This window comes from Camelus bactrianus, chromosome 23, assembly GCF_048773025.1.
Source record: "Camelus bactrianus isolate YW-2024 breed Bactrian camel chromosome 23, ASM4877302v1, whole genome shotgun sequence".
Lineage (NCBI taxonomy): Eukaryota > Metazoa > Chordata > Mammalia > Artiodactyla > Camelidae > Camelus > Camelus bactrianus.
In genome coordinates, this window is record NC_133561.1 from 25,800,106 (window position 1) to 25,823,744 (window position 23,639).

At 33.0% G+C, this 23,639-nt stretch overlaps 1 protein-coding gene across 1 annotated transcript in view; it reads right to left on the reverse strand.

Annotated features, from left to right (window-relative positions):
* PPP2R5A (protein phosphatase 2 regulatory subunit B'alpha) overlaps positions 1-23,639 on the reverse strand; it is a 59,532-nt gene that overhangs the window by 14,534 nt on the left and 21,359 nt on the right. The window contains exons 2-4 of the mRNA XM_010949484.3: positions 14,179-14,375; positions 11,445-11,546; positions 1,718-1,810 (exon numbers count right to left, since the gene is read on the reverse strand). Of these exons, the coding sequence (XP_010947786.1) occupies positions 1,718-1,810; positions 11,445-11,546; positions 14,179-14,375 (392 nt within the window). The remainder of the gene's footprint in view (positions 1-1,717; positions 1,811-11,444; positions 11,547-14,178; positions 14,376-23,639) is intronic.

Below are 23,639 nucleotides of genomic sequence, written 5' to 3' on the forward strand. Positions count from 1 at the left end.
TCTTCTCGCGAAATAATGAATGCTCTAATTTATACTTTAGATTTTTCTCCTGTGCTTCTAAGTCTTAAAACTTACCACCTAATCAAATAATTTCAAAATACAAAAGCTGAGAATTCCCATAGTACTATTTATTGAAGCAACACACTAAGAATACCTTAGAGAAGTCATCTGTGAAAGCACAGTGATATAAACTGCTAGAAACAAACTACTGGGTCTTGGCTTCTCAGATAATTCAGACATTTAGAATAGAAGGTAGAAAATGGGTCCCACCCTACCAGTTTTCTTCTTGCTTCCCCTCAAACCCACTGAACAATCCAGCAGCCAAAATACTTCAAGGTCCAGAGTGAGGAAGCACTAAGGCAACTGTTCCATTCAACCTGGTATTATCTTAAATACAATTTAATACGGCATTACTGGAGTTCCTTAATGTACTGTGTTCCTTTTGTGGTACACAAGAGCAACAGAAGGAAATAAATAAGCATTCATTTGCAGTTACCAAAATAACATTCCTCCATTTAATCTGACTGACTTTTACTTGTGACTGAAATGAAATTAACATTTTATTTTTAACACACACCTAATACTTCATAGTTTATGAGAAGCTACTTGAATGGTTGAAGGACATATTCTTAACAATGGTCTTCATTTATCAATACTTCACAGCAACTAGTCAGAATACTTTGTATGAAATCAAGGGTACTTAGAACAAATGACTAAAAATGAACTCCAAACATGTGGAACTCATAATTTTTCTATGTTTGTATAATCTTTATCATAGGGGACACACAATGGTGGGAAGAGGGTAGCAAAGTTCCTTGTAATGATCTTTAATCTTGGTCTCAACATTTACTACCCTTCCATTCATCTTCTACCTTTCTTTAAAGTGCTAGTATCTCTAGCAGAGGAGAGTATCAAATTCCTAATGAGACCTAAGTATTTTAGAAGAGAAAATGGATCCAGAAAGGTTTGACCTACTTCACAATTCTGTCGAGGACTAGCAAATTCCACATAGTTAAAAAGAGATCTTTTAACTGTTGAAAGATTTTGAAAATTAAAAAAAAAAAATATTCTGAGAAATTAATTTTGAGACTTGGTTCAAAAAATAGCTAATAACCAATTTATAAGAAGAAGGTATTACATATGTTTAATCCTAGCTCCTTTTCTTCATAAAGATCCCATTTTATCTGTGGTTTAGGAATTAGGTGGCTAGAATGCCTGAGGTGGAAGCGGTGGGGGGAGGGGATGGGGAACGTAAGTGATACCTGATGACAGGAAAGGGGCATAAAGCTCAAACTTCTCACAATGATTCCATTTCTGTTTTTCCCCTGTCATTTCAAAGTCATAATGCTTTTACCATATGTCAAGTTCAAAGACTTAAACATTTTGGAAAAGGTTTGCCCTTAGATTGCATGGTTAAATCCAATTTTCTCCGTTAGATATTTCTGAAAGGCTTGCCTTTCCAGTCTTTATAAAATAACTATGAGAATTTAGGATTGGATAGAATAATTTGATTGACTTTAACACAAGCTCACCATTGATTAAAAAATACTCATATTCTCAAAGCTACTTCATTTTTATTGTCATTGTCTGGCAAGAATACTGAATGCTGTTAAACTGAAATCATTAAAGTTTTGAAAGACTACCCTATTTTAATCACAAGCTAATAAATCATTGCTAAGATGAATATAAGAAAATTTAAGACATAAGGATTCCTTACCTGTTGTACAAATTTCTGATCAATGTATCTTTTTGCAATGCTTGGCTGGAAGTCAGGACTCTCTAAAAATCTTAAGAAGAATTCATAAACCAACTATAAAAGAAAGCAAAATAAAAGCTAAGATGATGCCTATATAATTTCACCCTAAGTCATCACTTCATACCAAAAACATACCTCCCTTACCAACTTAGTAAGGAGATTTCAGATCTCATTATAAAATGTGGTAAGTAACAGTTTTTTGAAAACTAAATACATATTCACAATTTGGTCTCCTAAGATGGTAAATTCTGGGATTTATTTATCGCTCTGAATCACTCATTGAAAATGTTAATTTACAGGAGCCAGAAAACAAAGGACAATACTTATAAAATATTTAATTTAGAAGACTATTTTGCACTCTATAGTCCCTGAGAACATGTTCTTTCTCCAGTGGACTACTGACCTACCTCAACTTAATCTCCAGAGTTCCTTAAATGCAGGATCAGAAACCTCCAGATAAAAGCAAATTGCATTGTTAAGGGGCAGTGTATAAAAGCCAATTAAAAAAGAGAAAAAATCAAGTATTTCTATAAAACTACAGTGGGAAAGAATTAAATCAAAATCAGAATACCTTACCCACACTTGGGAAATTAGAAACCAAATCATACAGGGCTCAGGAAGGAATGTCTATGCACCACAGTGAATAAACTAGAAGTCATAACAAGCCTTCTCCTAAAAAGTGCCAAGCATCTTAAAAATACAATAGTCCCCCCTTAGCCATGGGGGATAAGTTCTAAGACCCCCACTGGATGCCTGAAACCTCAGATGGCACCGGACCCTGTTTTCTGTTCATGTCTTAAATCCACAAATTTAATGCCTTTTCCATCTTAACTAATCACGCACCGTAGCATAACTTTTGCAGTCTGAAGGGTGGCAGCATAACTAGCATGGTTTTTTCTCCTTCTTCACAATTTCACTGATAGAAGATTCATTCTTACCATAGATCTTAGAATCTCAACATATGATTTTTTTCTTTCCTTGTTGAGAATTTTCACCTTTTCACTTAAAGGAAGCATTTTACAGTTTTTCTGTGGTGTATCTAAATTGCCAGCATCACTACTTTTGCACTTTGGGACTGTTATTCAGTAAAATAAGGGTTACTTGAATGCAAGCACTGTGACATGACAGTCGATTTGACATAACAGAGACAGCTACTAAGTGACTAATGGGTGGGTTACGCTGAACAAAGGGATAATTCACATCTTGGGCAGGACAGTGAGAGATTTCAACATGCTACTCAGAATGGCAAGCAATTTAAAGCTAACGAATTGTTTATTTCCGTAATTTTCCACTTAGTATTTTTGAACTATGGTTGACCCTGGATAACAAACTGGGGAAAGCAAAACCATGAACGGGGGGACTATTGTAATAGCAAACGTCCACTTGCAACCACAAATCAGAATTAAAAGTAACGTTTAGTTCAACTTATGTACATCATACCTACATCTGTCTTCCCAGAAGAAAGGCAAAAACACTAAAGTTTGGTGTTTTTTTATGGTAACCTAACAACTACAAAAGGCAGGAGTATAACCCAAAATGTGCCTTAATTTATCAGCTACTAAATAACATGTCAAGCTGGTGCCCTAAAAATAATAAAGATTGGATCCCAAAGTAAAAATAGTCATTCAAAAAATATTTAGGTAGCCAGTTAGGCCATAATACAGGGGTTGGGGGAAAACGGCTACACTAAATTTACAGACTTCACAACATACAAAAAGCATTACCAGATCTGGACTCTATCATTCAGTACAGAATGGCAAATTTTTACTATTATGAATTCAATAATATGCTAAGGTTAACAACAGTTTTGAGAACCGAGTAAATATTGTTTCATTTGATACATCTTTGCCCAACTATGCAAAAAGTAATGTATATCTGGTCTATTATCTAACTTAACATTTAATGTTAAGCATGAGTTAACGACATAACAAGAGAAAATAAGACGTTGATATCAATTTTTTATTTCTAATCAATAATTTTCTAATCACATAGATAATTTTGCTTTGGGGTAATACATGCAAAAAGATATACAAAATTATCACAAGAGTCCTGTGAAGAGTTAGTACATTCTCATGGACTGTTATGCAGTTTCACTGGCACGACTTGCTCAGTGCCTATTTTCATCTCTGATACTGGGCTACTGTGATAAAATTAGAAATATATATTTGGTCTTCACCCCTGGTTATTGGCACAGAGCTCCTAAACCTTTGAAATTCCTTGAGTGATAAAGTGAGAGGAGCATCTTTTGTTATTCATAACAAGCCCCTTCTAACCATACCTGAGTTTATGCTAATGAGGTGACTCTGGAGGATGAAGTCTGATTATCAGAGGAACCAACTATGATTAGAGGGTTGGAACTTTTAGCCCCAACCCTCCATCCACCAGGAGGAGGAGAGAGGCTGAAAATCGAGTTTAATTACCAGTGGCCAATGATTTAATTAATCATGCTCACCGAATGGACCATCAAAAAAAAAAAAAAAAAAAAGCCTAAACAAGGGGGTTTGGAGAACTTCCGGGTTCGTAAACACATCAAGGTGCTGGGAGGGTGGTACACGGAAAATATGGGCCCCTTCTCCATACCTTACCCTATGCATCTCTTCTATTTGGCTGTTCCTGAGTTGTATCCTTTATAATAAACTGGTAACAGTAAATAAGGTGTTTCCCTAAGTTCTGTGAGCTGTTATAGTAAATTATTGAACCTGAAGAGTGGGTCACAATAACCCTAGATTTATAGCCAATTAGTCAGAAGTATGGGAGGCCCAGACTCATGAGTGCCATCAAAATGAGGAGCAGTCTTGTTGGACTGAGCCCTTAAGCCATGGGGTCCTTGCTAAGTCAGGTAGTTAGTGTCCGAAATGAATACATTGTAGGACACCCAGCTGGTGTTCACAGAGAACTGGAGAGTTTATTGGTGTGGAAAATCTATATATTTGGTGTCAGAAATGTTAAGGGTAAAAGAAACAAGTTTTTCTTTAGCAATCACTATTGTGAACAGATAGCCATTGTAAAGCTCCAAAAAGCTCATTCACTTGTTAGGGAGGTAAGACAAAAATATAAACATTAAAAATGGTATAGACAGAAAAGTTACATGGCACAAACTGAGTGCAGGAGACATTTAGAAAAGGGCTATATCACTGTGAAAGATCAATAGGAAAAGTTTTAAGGAGGACATATAACTTGAGCCCAGCATTCGATTTGATTTTGGACAAGTCAAGAAGAAAGAGGAGGGTTTTTATTAAGAAAGGTAGAACTTATCTCAAGAAGATGGTGTAGGGTATAGGTTAGTGGGTATGAAATCAGAGACTTGGAATCTTTATGTGGATCCCAAGTTTAAAGCTGTGATAAGGTGGGGCCAAGTTAAACCTGAGTCAAATATGGCATGAATTATTATACTCATGTCTATATATATATTATATTCATGTCTATATATTCTACTACTTAAGATCTGCATCAGAGATACTGGCCTAAAGGCTTATTTGTTTTAATAGTGATAGCATGTCTTTTGGTGCACTTATATATTAAGCTCCAAATCAAAATGAATCCTCTAAATCACATATACAGTTGAAACTTGTGCTTATCACAGATATGACATATTATTTCTTACAGTTTTCATCTGTATCATTTACCTGACACAGTGAACATTAATTATGTGACCAGTCAAGATTAGCAGCAAATTGCTTTCAATGCAACCAGCTTAGCACCACTGAAGAGATGGTGACAAAAGGTTATCTAAATACATGTTGAGTAATGTCAAACAGAGGTAGAAACAGCAGTAGTCACCGTCACTCTCTTGTTTTTATCCTGTATTACTTTTTTCTTGTATTTATGACACTCTGATATAGTATTATTTTATTCTTTTCTGCTAGAATGTAAGAGAGTTTGCTTATTAGTTCAATACTTTACCCCCAATATTTAGAATGCCTGGAACATAACAGATGCTCAATAAATATTTGCTGAATGAAAATCATAGTTATTGAGAGACTGTATTTAAGTATTAAAGTTCTCTATGTTCTTCCATGTGAAGAAATAATTTGCTCCAATAACCTAAGAAAGAAACAGAGCTGCAAGAAACGATAGATATTTTCAGCAATGGGTTTCCTTCTCTAGTAAAATGGCAAACTTCACATATGTTCAATGTATGGCTGTTCCTTGTACTTTTTTAAACCAAGAAAAAAAAAATACCCTAAAAGATGAACGATAACTAAAAAGTGTAAGGAATGGAAGGTAATCTTACCATTCTACTCAGTACTGACAGTGTCTTTCCTAAGGTAGTTAAAATAAAAAACATAAAACTCTGGTCTTCACCCATAAAAAATTTTAGAAGAAAGTACAACACAAATTAGCATAGATCTTTAAAGTCTTTGAACCCTATAATTTTTGATTCGTAGAACATGCAAATATTTAAAATGTAGCATCTGGCCAAGAGCTATTTGAATGTGAAGGTGTATATTATAAAACATGTACATCACCAGTCTAAATTTTTAATTATACAGATCATAAAGAAGAGCCTCTAGTCCCTAAGATCAGGTTATTCCTAAAAAGGTCTATGTACTATTCAGTATCCTACATAATTACATCTTTAGTTTCTTTAAAGAAACTAATTGATAAAAGAAAATAAAAATACTACATAATCTGGCTGTATTTAAGGCTAGTAAACCAGCCATATCTCTAATTATCTGAAAGTAGGTATACAGATAATTACTATTTTGTTGGTCTTTAATAAATATAAAGCAATAATACTTAGCAAAGAAAATTTAAAAATAACTTATAACTGTTGTACACTAATTATCATCATATAATACTTAGTAAATTAAAAGATATGACCAATTCCTTAGTACTGAAATGGTCTTCTTAAAAAAATTTTTTTAAAATTCTTTTTGGTGGGGAAGGAGGAGGTAATTAGGTTTACTGATTTTTTTTTTTTAGTTTTATTTTTAATGGAGGTACTGGGGCTTGAACCCAGGACTTCATGCGTGCTCAACATGCACTTACCACTGAACTATATCCTTCTCCCATGAAATGGCCTTTCTTTTTGAAGAAATAAAAATATGAAAGGTTTTGAAATTACTTGTAATTATTCCCCTTTCATTAACTAAATTTAATGTTTATTTTTCATCCTATCAAATTAATTTCTAGTATCAAAGATCTGATAAGCTAAATGTAAAATATAAACTTTGGGTACAAAACAAAAAAATTCCAGGTTAATTGATTCAAAATATGTTAGCAAGTAAAGAAATATTCATGGAGCATATTTTCTCAGTGCTTCACTCTCTAATTTCATTCATCAGAATAGCTTTAACATTCCACTCCAAAAAAAAGTATGACTAAATAATGATGTAGCTAAAATATACCAATGAATCTTATCAATTAGTTCAGTATTTAGCAGACCATTTGACTGCCAAATTTAACACATTTTAGTTTCTAGAAAGATTTTTAACTATAAATGTATATATCCAGAGCACAGCCTTTAAATCAGGGGACCACAGATGTATAAATATTTCTTATATGTCTCTGTGAATTTGTCTTGAGAGAAAACTCACTTAAAAAAAAAATGTATTTTGAAAGCAACTCAACATCTAAAATGTTGAAGTAAAACTTCAAATCACACCAGTGAAAAATATAAAGAATATTGTTTATAGACTGAATTTTCACTGTTAATTTCCATAGGCATATAAAAATCTTAATGGCAAAACAATTTTTTAAAAATTCAAAGACTGAGCAGATTTTTTTCAGGTTATCCAACTACATGTAATTAAAAAATATGTAACTTACCAGCTAATGAGAATTTCATGTTTTCAAAACCTTTCGATTATCAAACATAGTATCACTAATTTTATACCAACTATGACATGAAATTTCAGATGAACTGTGTGCAGTGCTATTAAAAAATAATTTACAACTTCAGATTTTCTAATTCTATAAGCACTAATGTGCTGATAAATTTTTAAATTTTTACTGTGAAAATTTTACACTAATCCTAGGATTCCTCTTCCATTTTATTTGAATGTATAGGTGCTAGACAGAGTGAATAATGAGACAAAAGTGTCTCAAATAGTTTAGAATATAAATTTATTTCTCGTGTCTTTTATAATAAAGATAAAATAGCCACCAAAAAATATAAGTTTAGGCAAAATAAAAAATCAACAATATAATCTGAAGTAATGCTGAGCACCCATACATAAAGCAGGGTTCATCTTTACCTCCCAGGAACTATGTAGAAAATAGCTGATGTTATCCAGTCTACTGTCATTACAAAATCTATCATTTTTTATTTTATTCAGGACACTCTTGCTTCCAATGGTTCAAGCTTGTGGCAGGCACTGGTTGGCTAACCTAACACCCATTCCCTTCATTTTGTGTGTCTCTACTACTGACGCTGGAAAACTAAACATTCTGTCAGTCTGCCTTTCAACTAGAGTAATGGAAAAATGAAAAAAGAGAAAGTAAAAAAGAAAAATTAAAAATAATTCAAAATAGAATGAAGAAAGAGATAAGAAAAATAAAGAGATCAGAAGTGTGACTATATAGACAGAAGCAAAGAAGAGCCAACACATGAATAGCAGGTATTTCCAAAGAAGAAAAACAAAGTGGTGGAACAAAAGAAATACTAAAAAATACTACTGAAGAAAACTTTTCAGAAATAAAACTGGGCTTTTATAGTGAAAGAACACTATTCAACTGGGAAAACTGACCCAGAGAAATCAACACTTATGTATAGAACAGTAAAAGCAATTGGCCGCTAGAGGGAAAACATCCTTTGGGCATCCAGGCAGAAAGACAAAAGACCAAAGGGGAAAAAAAATCAGACTGAAATTAGAAGATGATGGAATAACATATTTAAGGCACTTCAGAAAATTAAGGAAAGAAGCCAAGGATTTTATATCATCAAATCAAGTGGATCTTTAAACATAAAGGCTAGAGACAAACTGCTATGAAACACACAAGAACTCAGGAAATAATGTTCCCATAAACCCTTCTACTAAAGTGTGAGCTTCAAATTAGCCAAGAAATGATCAGAGAAACTTTGACATAAGGATTGATGGTAAATATAAAATGCATTACCTGCAGAACTAATGACAAATGATGGGCATAAAGGTGACAGAATAGTATGAAGTCAGTTACATATTCTAACTACATAAATATTATATAATTATCAAAAACATGGAGCTGCAGGAGGAGGAGAAAAGTGTAAGGGTGGTAGAAGCAGCCTCAAATTGCCATATAGGTATTTATTGTGAGAGTAAATGGATATTACTTTACACTAGATGCTAGGGAAGAAAGAAGTGGGGGAAGAAAAGACTACTTATTCATTTCAATATTGTTCATTCTAGAGAATCAATAAACTAGCTACGAAAGAGGGAACCAAGGGTATTAGCATAAAGGTAACCATAAGAAAAATAAGCACTTCTTCTGAAATATCAAAAGTAGTATCTTTTAAGAAAAAAAGGGAGAAAGCAAACAAGATAGTTTAAAAAGTTGTGTGAGGTTCTGTGCATACATTATCCCATTCAATTCTTACACAACCCTCTTATCCCAGTTTCATAAAAGAGGATGCAGAGAAATTAAGCAGCTTAACTAAGATTCCATCAGTAAAAAAGTATCAAAACTGGGATTTGAGGCCTGTGACCAGAATCATTTCCATTTCACCATACTTTGTAATGATAATAATTCTCTTACTTGTTAGAATATTTTTATATAAACTTTTGTTCCATTTAACTAAGGCATATCTGTAGCTGTATAATTATACCTTTAAAAACTCATTTATGAGGGCTAATAAAGAAAAAGCGACAGCTAGTTGAATTATTTGGGAGATCTTATTTATTGGTGTTTAACGAAGCTAAAAAGGTATGAATTAAACTGCATGAGAATTTGCGATGTTGAATATAGCTCCCTGTGCTATACAGAAGAAATCTGTTTATCTATTTTTATATATAGTGTTTAACATTTGCAAATCTCAAACTCCCAAATTTATCCCTTCCTACCCCCTTCACCTTGGTAACCATAAGATTGTTTACTATGTCTGTGAGTCTGTTTCTCAAACTAGACTGCTGTAACATGTTAATTGTAAACCCTAGGGTAACTACTAAGAAAGTAACTCCAAAACATATAGTTAAAGAAAAAGAGGAATTAAAATGGTATTCTAGAAAATATCTATTTAATACAAAAGGCAGTAATAGAGGAGTAGAGGAACAAAAAAGATATGACATAAAATAGCAAAATGGCAGATGTAACTTCTACCTTATCAATCAGTAATTGTATTAAGTGTAAATGGATTAAACACTCTAGTCAAAAGGCAGAGATTATCAAAACTGATTTTAAAAAAACCCAGGATCCAACTACATGCTGTTGATGAGAGACAATTTAGATACAAAGAAACAGATTAGAAGTAAATGTATGGAAAAGATGTATTATGCAAACAGTAACCAAAAGAGAGCTAGACAGAGGCTATAAAATATAAGACAAAATGAACTTTCACACAGAAACTGTTAGAATTTTAATAAGGGAGATATCCCAGAGGAAGACAAAACAACCATAAACATATGTAGCTAACAATAGGGCCTCAAAATACAGGAAGCAAAAACTGACAAAACTGAAGAAAGAAACAGACAATTCAATAATAGTTGGAGGCTTCAATATCTCACTTTCAATAATGGAGAGAACTACAGAAGATCAACAAGGAAATAAAAGACTTGAACATTATAAACCAACTAGACCTAACAGATTTCAATGGGATACTCCACTCAACAACAACAGTATACACGTTCTTCTCAAGCACACATGAAACGTTCTCTCTGATTAACTATATGGTAGGCCATAAAAACAGCCTCATTGAAGTCAAAAGTATACTCTCCAACTACAGTGGAATAAAACTGTAACTCAGTAACAGAAAGAAATCTAGGATTCACAAATACATAGAAAATTAAACACATTCCTAAATAACAAATGGGCCAAAAAAGAAACTACAAGGGAAATTAGAAAGTATTTTGAGATGAATGAAAACAAAAACACAACATATCAAAATTTACGGAAAACAGATGTTTTTATAAAAACTTATACATGACTGTTTATAACAACTCTAGTCACAACAGCCAAAAGGCAGACACCATCCAAATGTCCATCTAGTGATTAACAGATAAACAAATGTACTATGTCCAAAAAATGGAGTATTATTCAGCCATTAAAAAGAATGGCATATTGATAAATGTTATAATATTGATGAACCCTGAAAATATTATGTTAAGTGAAAGAACCCAAACATAAAAGGCCACATACTGTATGATTCCACTTATATTACATATCCAGGACAAGCAAATCCATAGAGAAAGAAAGAAGATTAATAGTTGTCAGGGGTTGTGGAGGTGGAAGAATGGGAAATGACTATTAATGATGAGGGAGTTTCCATCTGAGGTGATGAAAAGGTTGTGGAACTAGATACTGGTGATGGTTGCACAGCATTACAAATGTACTTAATGCCACTGAGTACACTTTGAAATGGTTTAAATGGTAAATGTTAAGTGTACTTTATCACAATAAAGTGAAAAAGAATATTTTGGGAAAAGAAAATGTTAAGAAAATATATTAAAAGTCAAGTATTTTAAACAGACACGCAGATCTAAAAGAGTACTATTTCAGCAAAATATCATAAATGTAAAAATTGTGTTCATAAAGACAAAATTATGTTCCATACTTGTATGTGAGGCCAAGAGGCCTCAAGCGTGGGTTCATCCTCTTCTGGGTCAAAATCTGGATTATCACTTGGAGGAAGAGTTCGGAAGATGTTAGCACTGATCTGCAAAGAAAAATTAATTTAGATTTATGTTCTTTGTTATGTAATTGAATTTAACAATGCAAAATGAAATATTTTTATAATAACTTTAAGTAAAAAGTTAAGTTGTGGCTGTAAGCTTAGTTCAAAACCTATAAATGTCTTCAAGATGTGAAGGCGGCCATTTGTTTCTTTTTTCTGTCCCATAACTCTGACTTCTATAGACACAAAACTTCATACAGATTACCTCTAGATTTCTCTTCCTTAAATCACAAGTTGTTCTTTCCAAGTTTTGCTTGAGAAAAAAATTAGAGGAGGGGAGAGAACTGGGGAGGGGAAACATAAAGTTCCTAACTCTCCCTATCCCTTACTTGATTCCTTTCATCTTTTCACAACTCCCCACATACTCTAACACAGCCATTTATTTACCTGACATCCAAAAAAATTTTGGTAAAATATCTCTACTCTTATACATACACACCACGCTTAAGAAGAGTAGGGATGAAGGTAGAATAATAGCTCATGATGATTTAATTTACTGTATTTCATTTATTCTGAGCCTTTAAAAAAATTAATCTCCCTGAAATAAGAATGTGATTTGAGATTCTTCATTTAAAGTTTTTCATCTCATATTATAATTTCATCTTTTGTGTTATATGTCTTAGTACCAAAGTAAACTACATATCCTTTTTCTCCAACAAAGGACAGACTGTGAGCCCAACTCACAATTCTTTGACAAATGATGAACAGACTGACAAACCAAATGGTTTAGTAAACATTTAAGGCCATACTACTGAGGGGCTGGTCATTTAAGATAAACTGTTTGGGGAGCAGAGGATAAGACAAGTGTTATTTGCTGGTGCAAGCAAATTTCCAACCATTCTTAGGAAGTGGCATCTATGACAGGCCAAATAACTGCTAACAGTCAATTACTATAACCGTAAGACTCAGAAAGTAATAACCTAGAATTTGATTTGCTAGAACTCAAAATTTGATTTGCCAGTACATGAGGGCAGAGCCAATAAATAGTTTGATAGACACCAATTTCACAAAGAGTGGCAGAAAGTCACAGATAGAACTTGAAAAGGAAATTATCCCATAAGAGGGTATAATTTGCCTTTGAAATCATATTTATTTTTGGTAGTAAAAGAAAAAGTTAACCTTGTAGCCACCAATAAAATTAACTATGTAACAAATACACAGAAGAGATTTAAAGAACTAAGTGGGTGAGCTGGTTTCAACTCTTACCTAGAAATTAAGTACCCAGAAGTTTAAAAAAAAAAAAAAGGACAAAACACACCCTTTTACTTGGGAAAAGAAATTAAGCCCCAGAATTTATCAGCATTCCAAATTACAGAATAATTTGATTCAAATATTTGAGTACTTTCAATATCTGAGGTAATATAGAGATAAAAATAAAATATCTTCCCTAGGATTTTCAAAATTCCTGAATATAAACCAGTATTGAAATCAGTAAAGTGGAAATCAGTAAACTGTGTTTTTCTCCTAAATATTTTTAATGATAAACAAAAACCAAAAAAACAAAATACAAAGTCTATCAATATTCAATATTTAAATTACCAAACTGTCACTGACTTTTAACTATCTAGGAGATTTAGGAAGCCACTTTCATTTTGATTAATGTTCTCTCTAGAGCTAGCCTTTAAAAAAATTTAAGGCTTTTATTTTCCTTTTAAAAACAAACAAACAAAAACAACTAAAATGTCCTAAGTCCTTTTAATTGCTCTTCTAGTACAATGTGATAAAAGAAAACTCAACTAGTATATTAGGGCCAAATTTAACTTTCCTACACATTTGGCTCTTCCCCCAGAACATACTATTAGGCCAGGGGAAAGAAATTAAGGAACTAATTAAATACAGGTTATACTTCCTATAATCTTCCATACCCTGGTAACATTTAAGCTTAAATTGTGTATCAGTGATTCTAATTACTCCAAATGAATTTTTTGTATGTGTTTTTTTAGTATAAACCAAGATACAAAAATCTCAAATCCTAAACAAATTTGATTCTCCTACTGTTTGATGGAGAATATGGCTGAATAATTAAAAGTTACCTCAACAACCTTACTTCAGTGCAGTTGGCAGTAATTTTTTTTCACATCAGATATTTCAAATGTTTGTCTTATATTATTTAATTTCTTAAAGGTCCTGAGTTTCTATTAAAATTCACTGTTACAGAATCTACAAATATGATATGAAAATGTTATAAATAAGAATTTTTTTAGACCTGACTCCCTTATCCACTGCTGAGATGCAAAGCGCTCTACAGTTTTTCACTGGTCTTTTATTCCCCTTGTAGATGTTCTTTCTCTGTAACTATTCAGTCACATGACATTAATTATCTATCAATCTGTATAATCTTGAACTTTCATCTTTCTCCTAAGCTCAAGATCTCATTATCCAATATGGTAGTCACCAGCCGTTGTGGCTACTGAATTCACAAACTACTGTAAAGCAATAACAGCATCATTAGAATAGACGAATAATCTTTCAAATGGACTTTTTGAAAAAAAAATTCTTCTGAATACATTAATTACTGTAGATTTATTAAAAATCAGTCTCAGTAGTTCATAATTACACCTCAGATCTTACTTGAATTTATAGAAATCTGAGGAACTTAAGTCTAGAGGCTTACCATTTTTACTATATCAGAATACGCTGATTCAACAATTACACCACGATTAGTTGAAACATACTCAACCAGTTCATTCAATGTTGCTCTTTTAATTTCTTTGCTCTTCAAGTCTGAAACAGAGTCCATGAAATCAAACAGTATGCAACACTGCTGCAACTTCTGACAGAAAAGCTCTTGCTGTTCATTTGAAGTGGCATCTATAAATAAAAATAGAGAAACTTAGAAACAACCTACTCAGAAGTCACCGTTATATTTATTTTGTAGAAGCTATTCACATACATAAAGTAAAACTTTTCTCAAAAATCTAGTGAGAAATTGACCCATCTAATCCCATCATTCATTCCAGACATGAATTTCTACCTTTGTCTTCTCTCACTATCTACAATCAATTATTAAACGTTATTGATTCTGTTTAACTTATCTGGAATCTATCCTTTTCTTGTCATTCCTACTGCCATTTTAATGACCCTCCGCATCCACCATCTAGACTACAGCAATGACATCCTAACTGCTCCTCTTGCCTGTGCCCAGAAGCACTGCAACTCCTGATTTATCCTCTGAACTACCTCAAAAGGTAAAATCTTGCTAAAATGAGAATCATTCTGATCATACGCAATACTTTTCAATGATCATCCAATTTATTACAGAACAAAGTTCAAACTCCTCAGGATTGTACATAAAATGGAGGTGCCTACTGCCAAGTCATCTTTCAGCACTATCTAGCATGCACCTTCACTTTGGTTAAACCATACTCACTGCAATCTACTGAAGATTTTACTGTTTCCTCTGCCTGGAATGCCCGTTTCCCACATTCCCACCCTGGGAACTCTCCATTTATTAAGTTTCAGCAGAAGCCTATTCCACTCTCAGAAGCTTTCTCTATGGCACTGAAGCTAAGCTGGTTGGTTAATCCATCTTTACCCAAATGTATCTTAAATGCTATCTCTATTATAGTATGTACTGTGCTATATGGCAGTTATATTTTATACATTGTACACTCCTAGATTACAAGGCCCCCCAAACAGGAAACAAGTGTTCTCTCCCTCTCTCTCATTACCTAACACAGTGCCTATGACACAACATGCATTCAATAAATGTTTGTTATTTTACCTTCTACTTAGTACAAAAATATGGGCACATTTGATTCTAACAAATATATTAATTCCTTCTGTTGCTAACATTCAAAAAATAACAAAATTTCAATTCTGAACTTTCAAATCCATAAACAAGGACCTTCAATTAGCTCATTTAAGTTTCTTAAACTATTGAGATTAAATTTTTTCAACCGTGTATTTCAATACTGATATTAAGCTCACAGTATATAAAAGTATTCCTTCATTCAAAACCAATGCCTTCTAGGGAGAAGGCCTAGTTTACTCCAGCTAGAAAAGATCATTGCTTAATTCACCTATACTCATTTTGTGAGGAGGACAATCTCTAATAATATCACTGAACTGTGAGTATTTTGTTTTCTCACAAAATATAAGAAATAAGAAAAAATAAGAAAAGTGTATTTATGCTACCTTAATTATGAATGTTAATTTTGTTGACAACTTAAACTATTATTAAACTGTAAGATATTAATTTAAAAAACAAATATCTACTTCATATAAAGATAGAGGTAGAAATCTTTATAAAGATAATCTAATCAAGGATACCTATGCTTTTTAAATTTCTCTGGGGCAGGAAGCCAAGTGAATTTACTTTGCAACTATATTCAAGTTGCTGTCCTCAAAAAGCTAAGTTAAATAAGGTAATACTAAAATGCAGCAGCTCAGATATCTTAAGCCCACTCATAAAAAATAAGAACACAAATACAGTATACCTTTTTGATTGGTAAGCTTTACTCAAATGATAATTTAAAACATATTTTCAATAAAATAGTTGTGGATATATTATAAAGAATGACAAAATTCATATGACTTCTGAAGTAAAAATATAAAGATTCTAAAAAAATTTGAAATTGCTGCTGTCCACTTATGGCTATGCCAGCAGAAACTTCTATAGCAGCTCCACTTACAAAGAAGTTGTATGACGCCAAGTCCCATAATCAATAATGACTCTGCTATATGAAAGCTAAAGTCAACAATCCTAAGATTGGCATCAGAGTCCATGTAGTATTGACAGAGTACATAACATTTTTAATGATCACTTCCATAAAGTTTTTGATTCAAGATCACCTTTATTGGAACTATTCTGAAGTGGAAACATTTTTAGGTATCCTTAAAGAAAAAGACTATTAAACTTGCAGCTATTTTTAATACCAAGTAATATTTTAAACAGTTATCTCTACCCTAGAATTAAACCTCAGCCTACTGGGGGTTGAGAGTGAAGCACCCTTTGGCATACACAATGCACATAACCTTACTAGTCATATATTCACTATCCTTATTCATCTGAAAATGACCATTAGTCATTCTCAATATAATCTGCTCATTCTCTAAGAAGTCAGTTGTATCTTGAATGGCCTTTTTCTTAAATTCTCTAGGGTTTGTCTTCCTTAAAGTTAAAATGATGTCTACTTAATACTGATAACTGTTTATTTCAGTTACTAAATATATGCCTGCTTAATACAGACACTTAGATTGAAAAACTGGAAGATGGATGCCTCTGCTTTTTGTAAGCTTCCTAATCATGCTTATTAGATTGGGTATGTACTATATACTAGAGAAGGGGTGATAATTTGAACTATATAAATCCTTCTCAAATAACACTGTACAGGAAATTCCCAGAGTTCTCTCACTCAGTGATATCTTTATTTATAAATATATCTATATCCTTATTATATAGCTTTATACTACACTTTTATTTTAATATATATCTTTATATATAGTTAAATTCCATTATAATGATGGTTTGGAGAAATTAGGTGCCATATTTTTTAGAAGGTAGCTCAGTTCTAACAGAGTTTTAAAATATTTTTACCTTTTTCCCTTAAGCTAAAAAAAAAAAAAATACAAACTCATACAATACCTCATTTCAATATGTGATTACCTTATGTAGCCTGTCCTATTCTTTCCTTCCTCCTCCTAACCACCTTCTACCACCTTCTCAATGTGAAATCAGTCCTCTCCCTGTTCTCCAAAGGCCGCATCTTTTTTCAAACTCTTTTCCCTGCCTAAAATACCTTACCAGATTTCTCCCCTATGTTTCCATATCCCATAAACTTAAATGATTTCTCACATTCGCCACCAAACTTCCCTTAAGGTATGTCAGGATAGAGTGATCCTTCCCTTCTCTGAACATCTGTAATACTCACAATCTCAATCATACACTTGAGTATGCACTAACTTTGGGCCTGTATTTAATGAATATTTCTTTTGTTACCCACCAAAAGCATTCAGGTTCCTCAAGGGCAAGGATCATTCACTGAGCAGGGTTTCCTTTTTATTTCTTTTATATCTAGCATAGGGTGTATTTGGAGCCAATAAATATGTACTGATGCTTGACAGAACTATAAATCTGAATAAAATTACGTAATGAAAAACAGGCTATAGAAAAAGAAAAAGTTCAACACTGGTGCTGGACTTCAAAAGTGGCATAATGAATTATTATATATCATGTCTATGCTTAAGAATTTATAACAATGACCATTTTTTATCAATCACCTACCTTGATGTAGATTTAGAAGGATTAAATGAGATAATGATCATGAAGGTGAGTGTGTATATTTGAAACTAGAATACAAATGGAAAGCATTTTTCTCTTATACCAGTCTAGTTGCCTACAGCTAACATGTGAGGAGACACATAACAATTTTCAGGACTGGTATAGAGCAGATTCAGAAATATGTTACATATAAAAAGGAAGTTTCTTTTTCTGGGCATCTAATTCTTGAGTCTCCTTCGGGAAGAAATTAATATTTTCATACCTTCTCCATTCAGTAATCCACTTCTTAGCCTTAAGATTTCTTTGAATTTGATTTCTCCTCCAGAATTCCCTCCCAGCATTACCTAATATTTGGATTGGGATAGGTCACATCTGGATTTTCCCAAACATTAGAATATTTAGAAAGCAGTTAACATTTCAACTCCTTTGGCTCTGAGTGAAAACAGAAATGTCCGATCCTCAATTACTTTTAGGTATTAGGGAACAGAAAAATCCTTCCCTACCTAGCCCTGTCAGTACATGTTCTATTGAGCAGTCTGCTGTGCTACATACTAAAACATAATGCTGCTAACATTAGTACTTCCTTCATGCCAAATACAATTCTAAGTGTTTTCATATGTCTAACTTATTTAGCTTTCAAAACAATCCTCTGAGGTTAGTTTTGAAAGTCAGAGATGATTTCCTGCCTTCCAGAGCTTAGAAGCAGGTTGGGAAGGCAAGATAAAAAACATAAAGAAATAATGCTATCAGGCAACAAGTGTAAAAGGTACTGTCATTTACCACATGTATACATGACCTATTCTCTACATAATCTGGAGTCAAAAAGAACTTGAGAGCGCTTACAATATTAAATATAAACAGAACAATTAAAAATAAAATCAGAATTAATAAAAAAGCAGCAAAGTCATAGCTATTACATGGTAATTGCTATATTTAAACACTTTGTGTTGACTTTCTTGGCAGCTAAGGTAAAACAGCTATGGAATAGTAGATCAGATTGTAAAGGTTAAACGAGAGAAGAGAAGCTCCTGTCGTCTCCTATTGGTTGGCCTACTTCTAGCTTCAAGACATGCAACCTTTTTACATAGGTCAAAAATATTTTTATAATGGTTATCCTAGTAAAAAATAGTGATCATAGTTTTTTTATCATTAAAAAATTATGAAACATTTTGCACCTGTAGATATTTAATACATCCCAATTTGTAGGTGCCTTTTTGAAACATCAATTTTCAGAATTTTCTCATAAGAAAGACACAAAAGCAGAAAATATATTTCATTAAGTTGAAAAAAGATCAGACTATATTCTGGCTATATTTAATAAATATGAGTAACAAATAATTTGTGAGAAAAAGAATATATATAATAATTCTGTTCACTAAATGTAAAAAGCACTAACAGAATCTATACCGACTACTTTGTAATTCAGCTTCCCCATTACAAGAATGCTTGCAAATAAAGTCTATCATATTCAGTGGTGTTTCAGTCTGGCAATGTCTTACTTTTAGGCAGTAAGGTCACATACTGTTTTTACTTGTCTATTTTTACTGGACTAATGTTGATTATCCATTTGCCATTCTCAATGTGGATGATAATGTCCACTCTGATTCCTATGGTGAAAGCTTCTTCACCTGGGATTCTCCCTGCAATATTAACTGATATTTTCCACCAGAATTCGACTTAGAGGTTTAAAAATGAAAATGCCTCTTGAAACATACAAATTTACAGGAAAAATTCAGAACACCTTATAGTGCTGTATTATACAGCAATTGGAATGGTGGATGCTGATGATGTAACTGTTTTTCGCATCATGCCCAGAGTATAACACAGTACCTGCTCAGTCACCTTGAAATTAATTGCAAGAGAACCCAAATTTGTGTTCGAGCAGTTTAACCCAGGACTTCTTGAAAAGAAGACACTGTATCTATTTCAAATGAATATTAATTTCTTCTAAAATGTGTATATCAATCATGAGCAAATAAGGGATGAGTATTAAAGATCCTAGTGATCGACATTTAAACGAAGAGAAAAACCCAGTCCTACACATAAATTTAGATAGTACATCTTGACCTAAGTATTAATCTGGGAGCAATTCAGACCAGTATAGTATATTCAACAATTTTAAATGTCTTAAGTCTCCATGTTGCCTCAAAGAAACTTAATCACAACTTAAGAAAATAATGTAATAGACATGAAATACCAATTTATATTCATCTCTTCAATAACAATATCAGAGTTAAGGATTTATTAAAAGTGTTCTTCTAGAAAAAGTTACTAAATCCCCAGGATAAAAAGCTCTTCATGAAAATTATTAAAGATACAAGAAAAGCTGCACAATCAAGGAATTATCTAAAAAACAGATATGCCTTGCCTTGCAAAACATAATTTTAAATTTGACTGGAAGATGAATTTTTTAAGGCATCTTAACTGTCTCCTATTTTAGGATTATCACTGAAGTTTCATCTCACCAAAAATTCTCACTACTGTTGACATCCCTACTTGGCCTCAGGTTGAAGGAGAATCAGGACAACTCTAAGCAAGTGAGGCATTTCATCTTTGAAAAACTCTTAATACAACTTTTAAAACTCACAAAAGCCCTATGAGGTTTTCCCCATTTATCTCTAAATTATTTTCTTTAACACCCAATTTGAAGATGTATCTGGCTCACACTGTAAAAAAAATACTGCTCTAAACGACCGTTTTTCAAGGTCTGGGTTGTAACCCATTAGTGGGTAGAGTAAGATAATTTTAGTGGGTCACAACCAGAATTTAAAAATATAAAATATCAGTTTATTGCATGTAAGAGTATTTATTTTATATAACTTTATATGTGAACTGAGTTGTAAAGTAAGATGTGTTTCTTATTACAGTTTACATGAAAAAAATCTGAAAACCACATGTTCTACAACATGTAAAGTACCGTACACACTTCATAGCATGTGCAAGATCACAAGAACATCTGCAATGAAACCAGGATTCAGATCACCAAGAATGCAAGAACAAGTATGACTATACTGTCTTTGAAACATTAACTGTTCCTTTAATAGATATATTTTAAATCTTTACCTGCTTAAAAATTACAATGTATATTCCTTAAAAATGGCAAACTTGTTTATCTCTTCTCCTTCACTCTAAAAGATTAGATCAAAAAAAAAAAAAAAAAAGGAAAAGAAAAGAGATAAATCTACAATATCAAAGAGAATAAAAGAATGAGTCCTTAGGCAATATACTTCAACAAATTTCTGGAAAACTTAAAGTACATGAAGTGGTAAGTGATAAAACCAAAAGAGAGGAAGTCATATCCTAGAATAAACAGAAAGGGGATCACAGACAAGATTCCCATAGAACTCCATATTAGAAATGCCAGCTGAAATAGAGGACGGGATTAAGAGCTGAAAATAGGGGGGATTATATAAATCTGTTTGTGCTGAAGTTTGCCACAGCTCTCCAAAAGATAGTGAAGCATTTATGCTCCATGCCAAAAAAGAAGAAGAAAAAAAAGACACGTCTTTTCCTAAAGAAACTGAATAGTCCCAGATAAAGATTCGTACATTCTAGCTTTTAACTAGTTGCCTGCCCAATTACTCTAAGCAAAACCAGATAGTCAACAAACCCCATCCAACTTCTAAAGTCATTTTTTGCTTACTTATACATATTAATAGACTATTAAGGATCCCCAGATACTATAGGAAAGTCTATAACATGAAAGAAAACTAAATAAACAGGGGGAAAAAGTTCCCAAACAAATAAGATAATTTATCTAACACTGAAATTTCAGATGCCCAGGAAAAAAGACTAAAAGCTTTCAGACTAAAAAATTCACTCACAAAAGAACCAGAGGCAGATAGCCAACAGATTTCTTAGCAGCAAGAGTGATGCCAAAATACAACAGGGCTCTGCCATTAGAATTCTTATGCTAGGCGGGAACTCTACAACTAGCCAAGTATCAATAAAGTATAAGGGTATTATCAGACATGCAAACACTCAGAAAACTTAGCACCCTCATAACCTTTCTCAGAAAATTTCCTGAGAATACGATGCAGCAATAGGGAGAAAGAGAAAGGAATGTAATCCAGGAATTGGAGAATCAACCTGGGAAAGCAATAAAGGCCTAGAGAACAATTGGATCAGTTTAGAGCAGGAGGAGAGATGGCCCCAGAAGTCTGGTCTCTAGAGAAGGATCAATAGGATATCTTATTACATGGAGATCTGGAGGAAAAAAATTAAGAGTATGTTAAAGGTACAAGGAAAAAAGACACAATTAGAAACTCCAGAAAATACTAAAAAAACCAAACCAAACCAAAACAAAACAAAAAAAACTATGTAAGAATGGAAATGTAATTATATTATGTGGCTCCGAAGCCTATACAGTTACACAATATAAACCCTGTTCACTGACTTTCAACTTTTAGAATTAAATTACAATTTACAGAAAACTTAGTTATGGCTATAGAAAATGTTACCAGCCTTAAAAACGAAAAGATAACTAAAGTTATAAACGAGAGGAGGAGAAACTGAGGGGCACTACCTTTCCAACCCATTTCCCATTACTCCCCCGTTTATATGCCATATTCCATTTACACTGATAACTAAAGTTCCCCAAAGAGCCTGTTTGCACGTGCACTGGTTGGAATGCACGCTCCCATCATTATTCTTCATTCTCTTCAAAGGCAATAAAAACAGTGCCCATCCAAACACTAACCAATGAGTAAAAAACTTTAGCCAAAGAATTTCAAGTCTACCAGGACCATTAAATATGACTATATCTCCTGTTGTGAGACAGAGTATCAGGATATTTTAGCTTAATACCATTAAATATTTACAAAACTTCTCTTGTTCTAAATCCATGCTTATCAAGTGTAAGCAGTTCTAAAATTTGTCCAAAAATTATTTGACACTGCCTCTCCTCAAAAGGTGGAGGCTGCTTCTCTTCCTGTGAATGTGGGCTGGACTAAGTGACTTGCTTCTAGGAAACAGAATGAGTATTGTGGAAGGGATGCTGTAACTTCCAAGTCTGGGTCATAAAGATGAGGCTACATGACTTCCAAAGTGCATTCTTCCCAGAAAGATCTGGACTTACAAGAAACCTCAAGGTTCATAGAATAAACTGTTTGAGAAAAATACTACCTATGTGGATGAGTGTATAGCCTTGCTGATGACACTAACTCATTTGATATTAACAAACTTTGTAAGAATTTTAAGTAAATTAGAATCTTTAGGAAAATGCTGTAAGGAAGTTTTACATTGTACTCTTTGGTGTCAGTTTATGAAACCTATATAGAAAGACTGTACCACTAAATCAAGAGGTCTTTAAGACAAGTTTAGTTTTTTTTTTTAACATTGTACAAGTGTATCTAACTATATACACACAGATACATGGTTTCTTCTTATCATATACAATACAAATATAAACTAACCAAGCTCATGACACAGTCATAAATGCAATTTATTAATTTAGGATGAGAAATTATTCCATGTACTATGTTAGAATGTTTTAATTAGAATATAATTAGACCTTAGACAGACCTACAGGATAAACCAAATCAGAATCAGAATGATGTTTGGGATATTAATTTTCTATTGCTTAGTAACAAATTATCCCCCAATTTAGTGGCTTAAGACAACAATAATTATTATCCATCAATTTCTTTGGGTCAGAAATTCAGACAGGACATAGCAGAGGCTACTTATCTCTGTTCCATGATGTCTAAGGCCTCAGCCAGAAAACTAAAAAGCTAGAGACTGGAATCCTGTGGAAGACTAAGTCACTCATATATCCGAAGGATTAGCTGGGGCTAGTGCCAGAACCCCTACATGTGACCTTTCCATGCGGCCTGGACCTACTCATAATATGG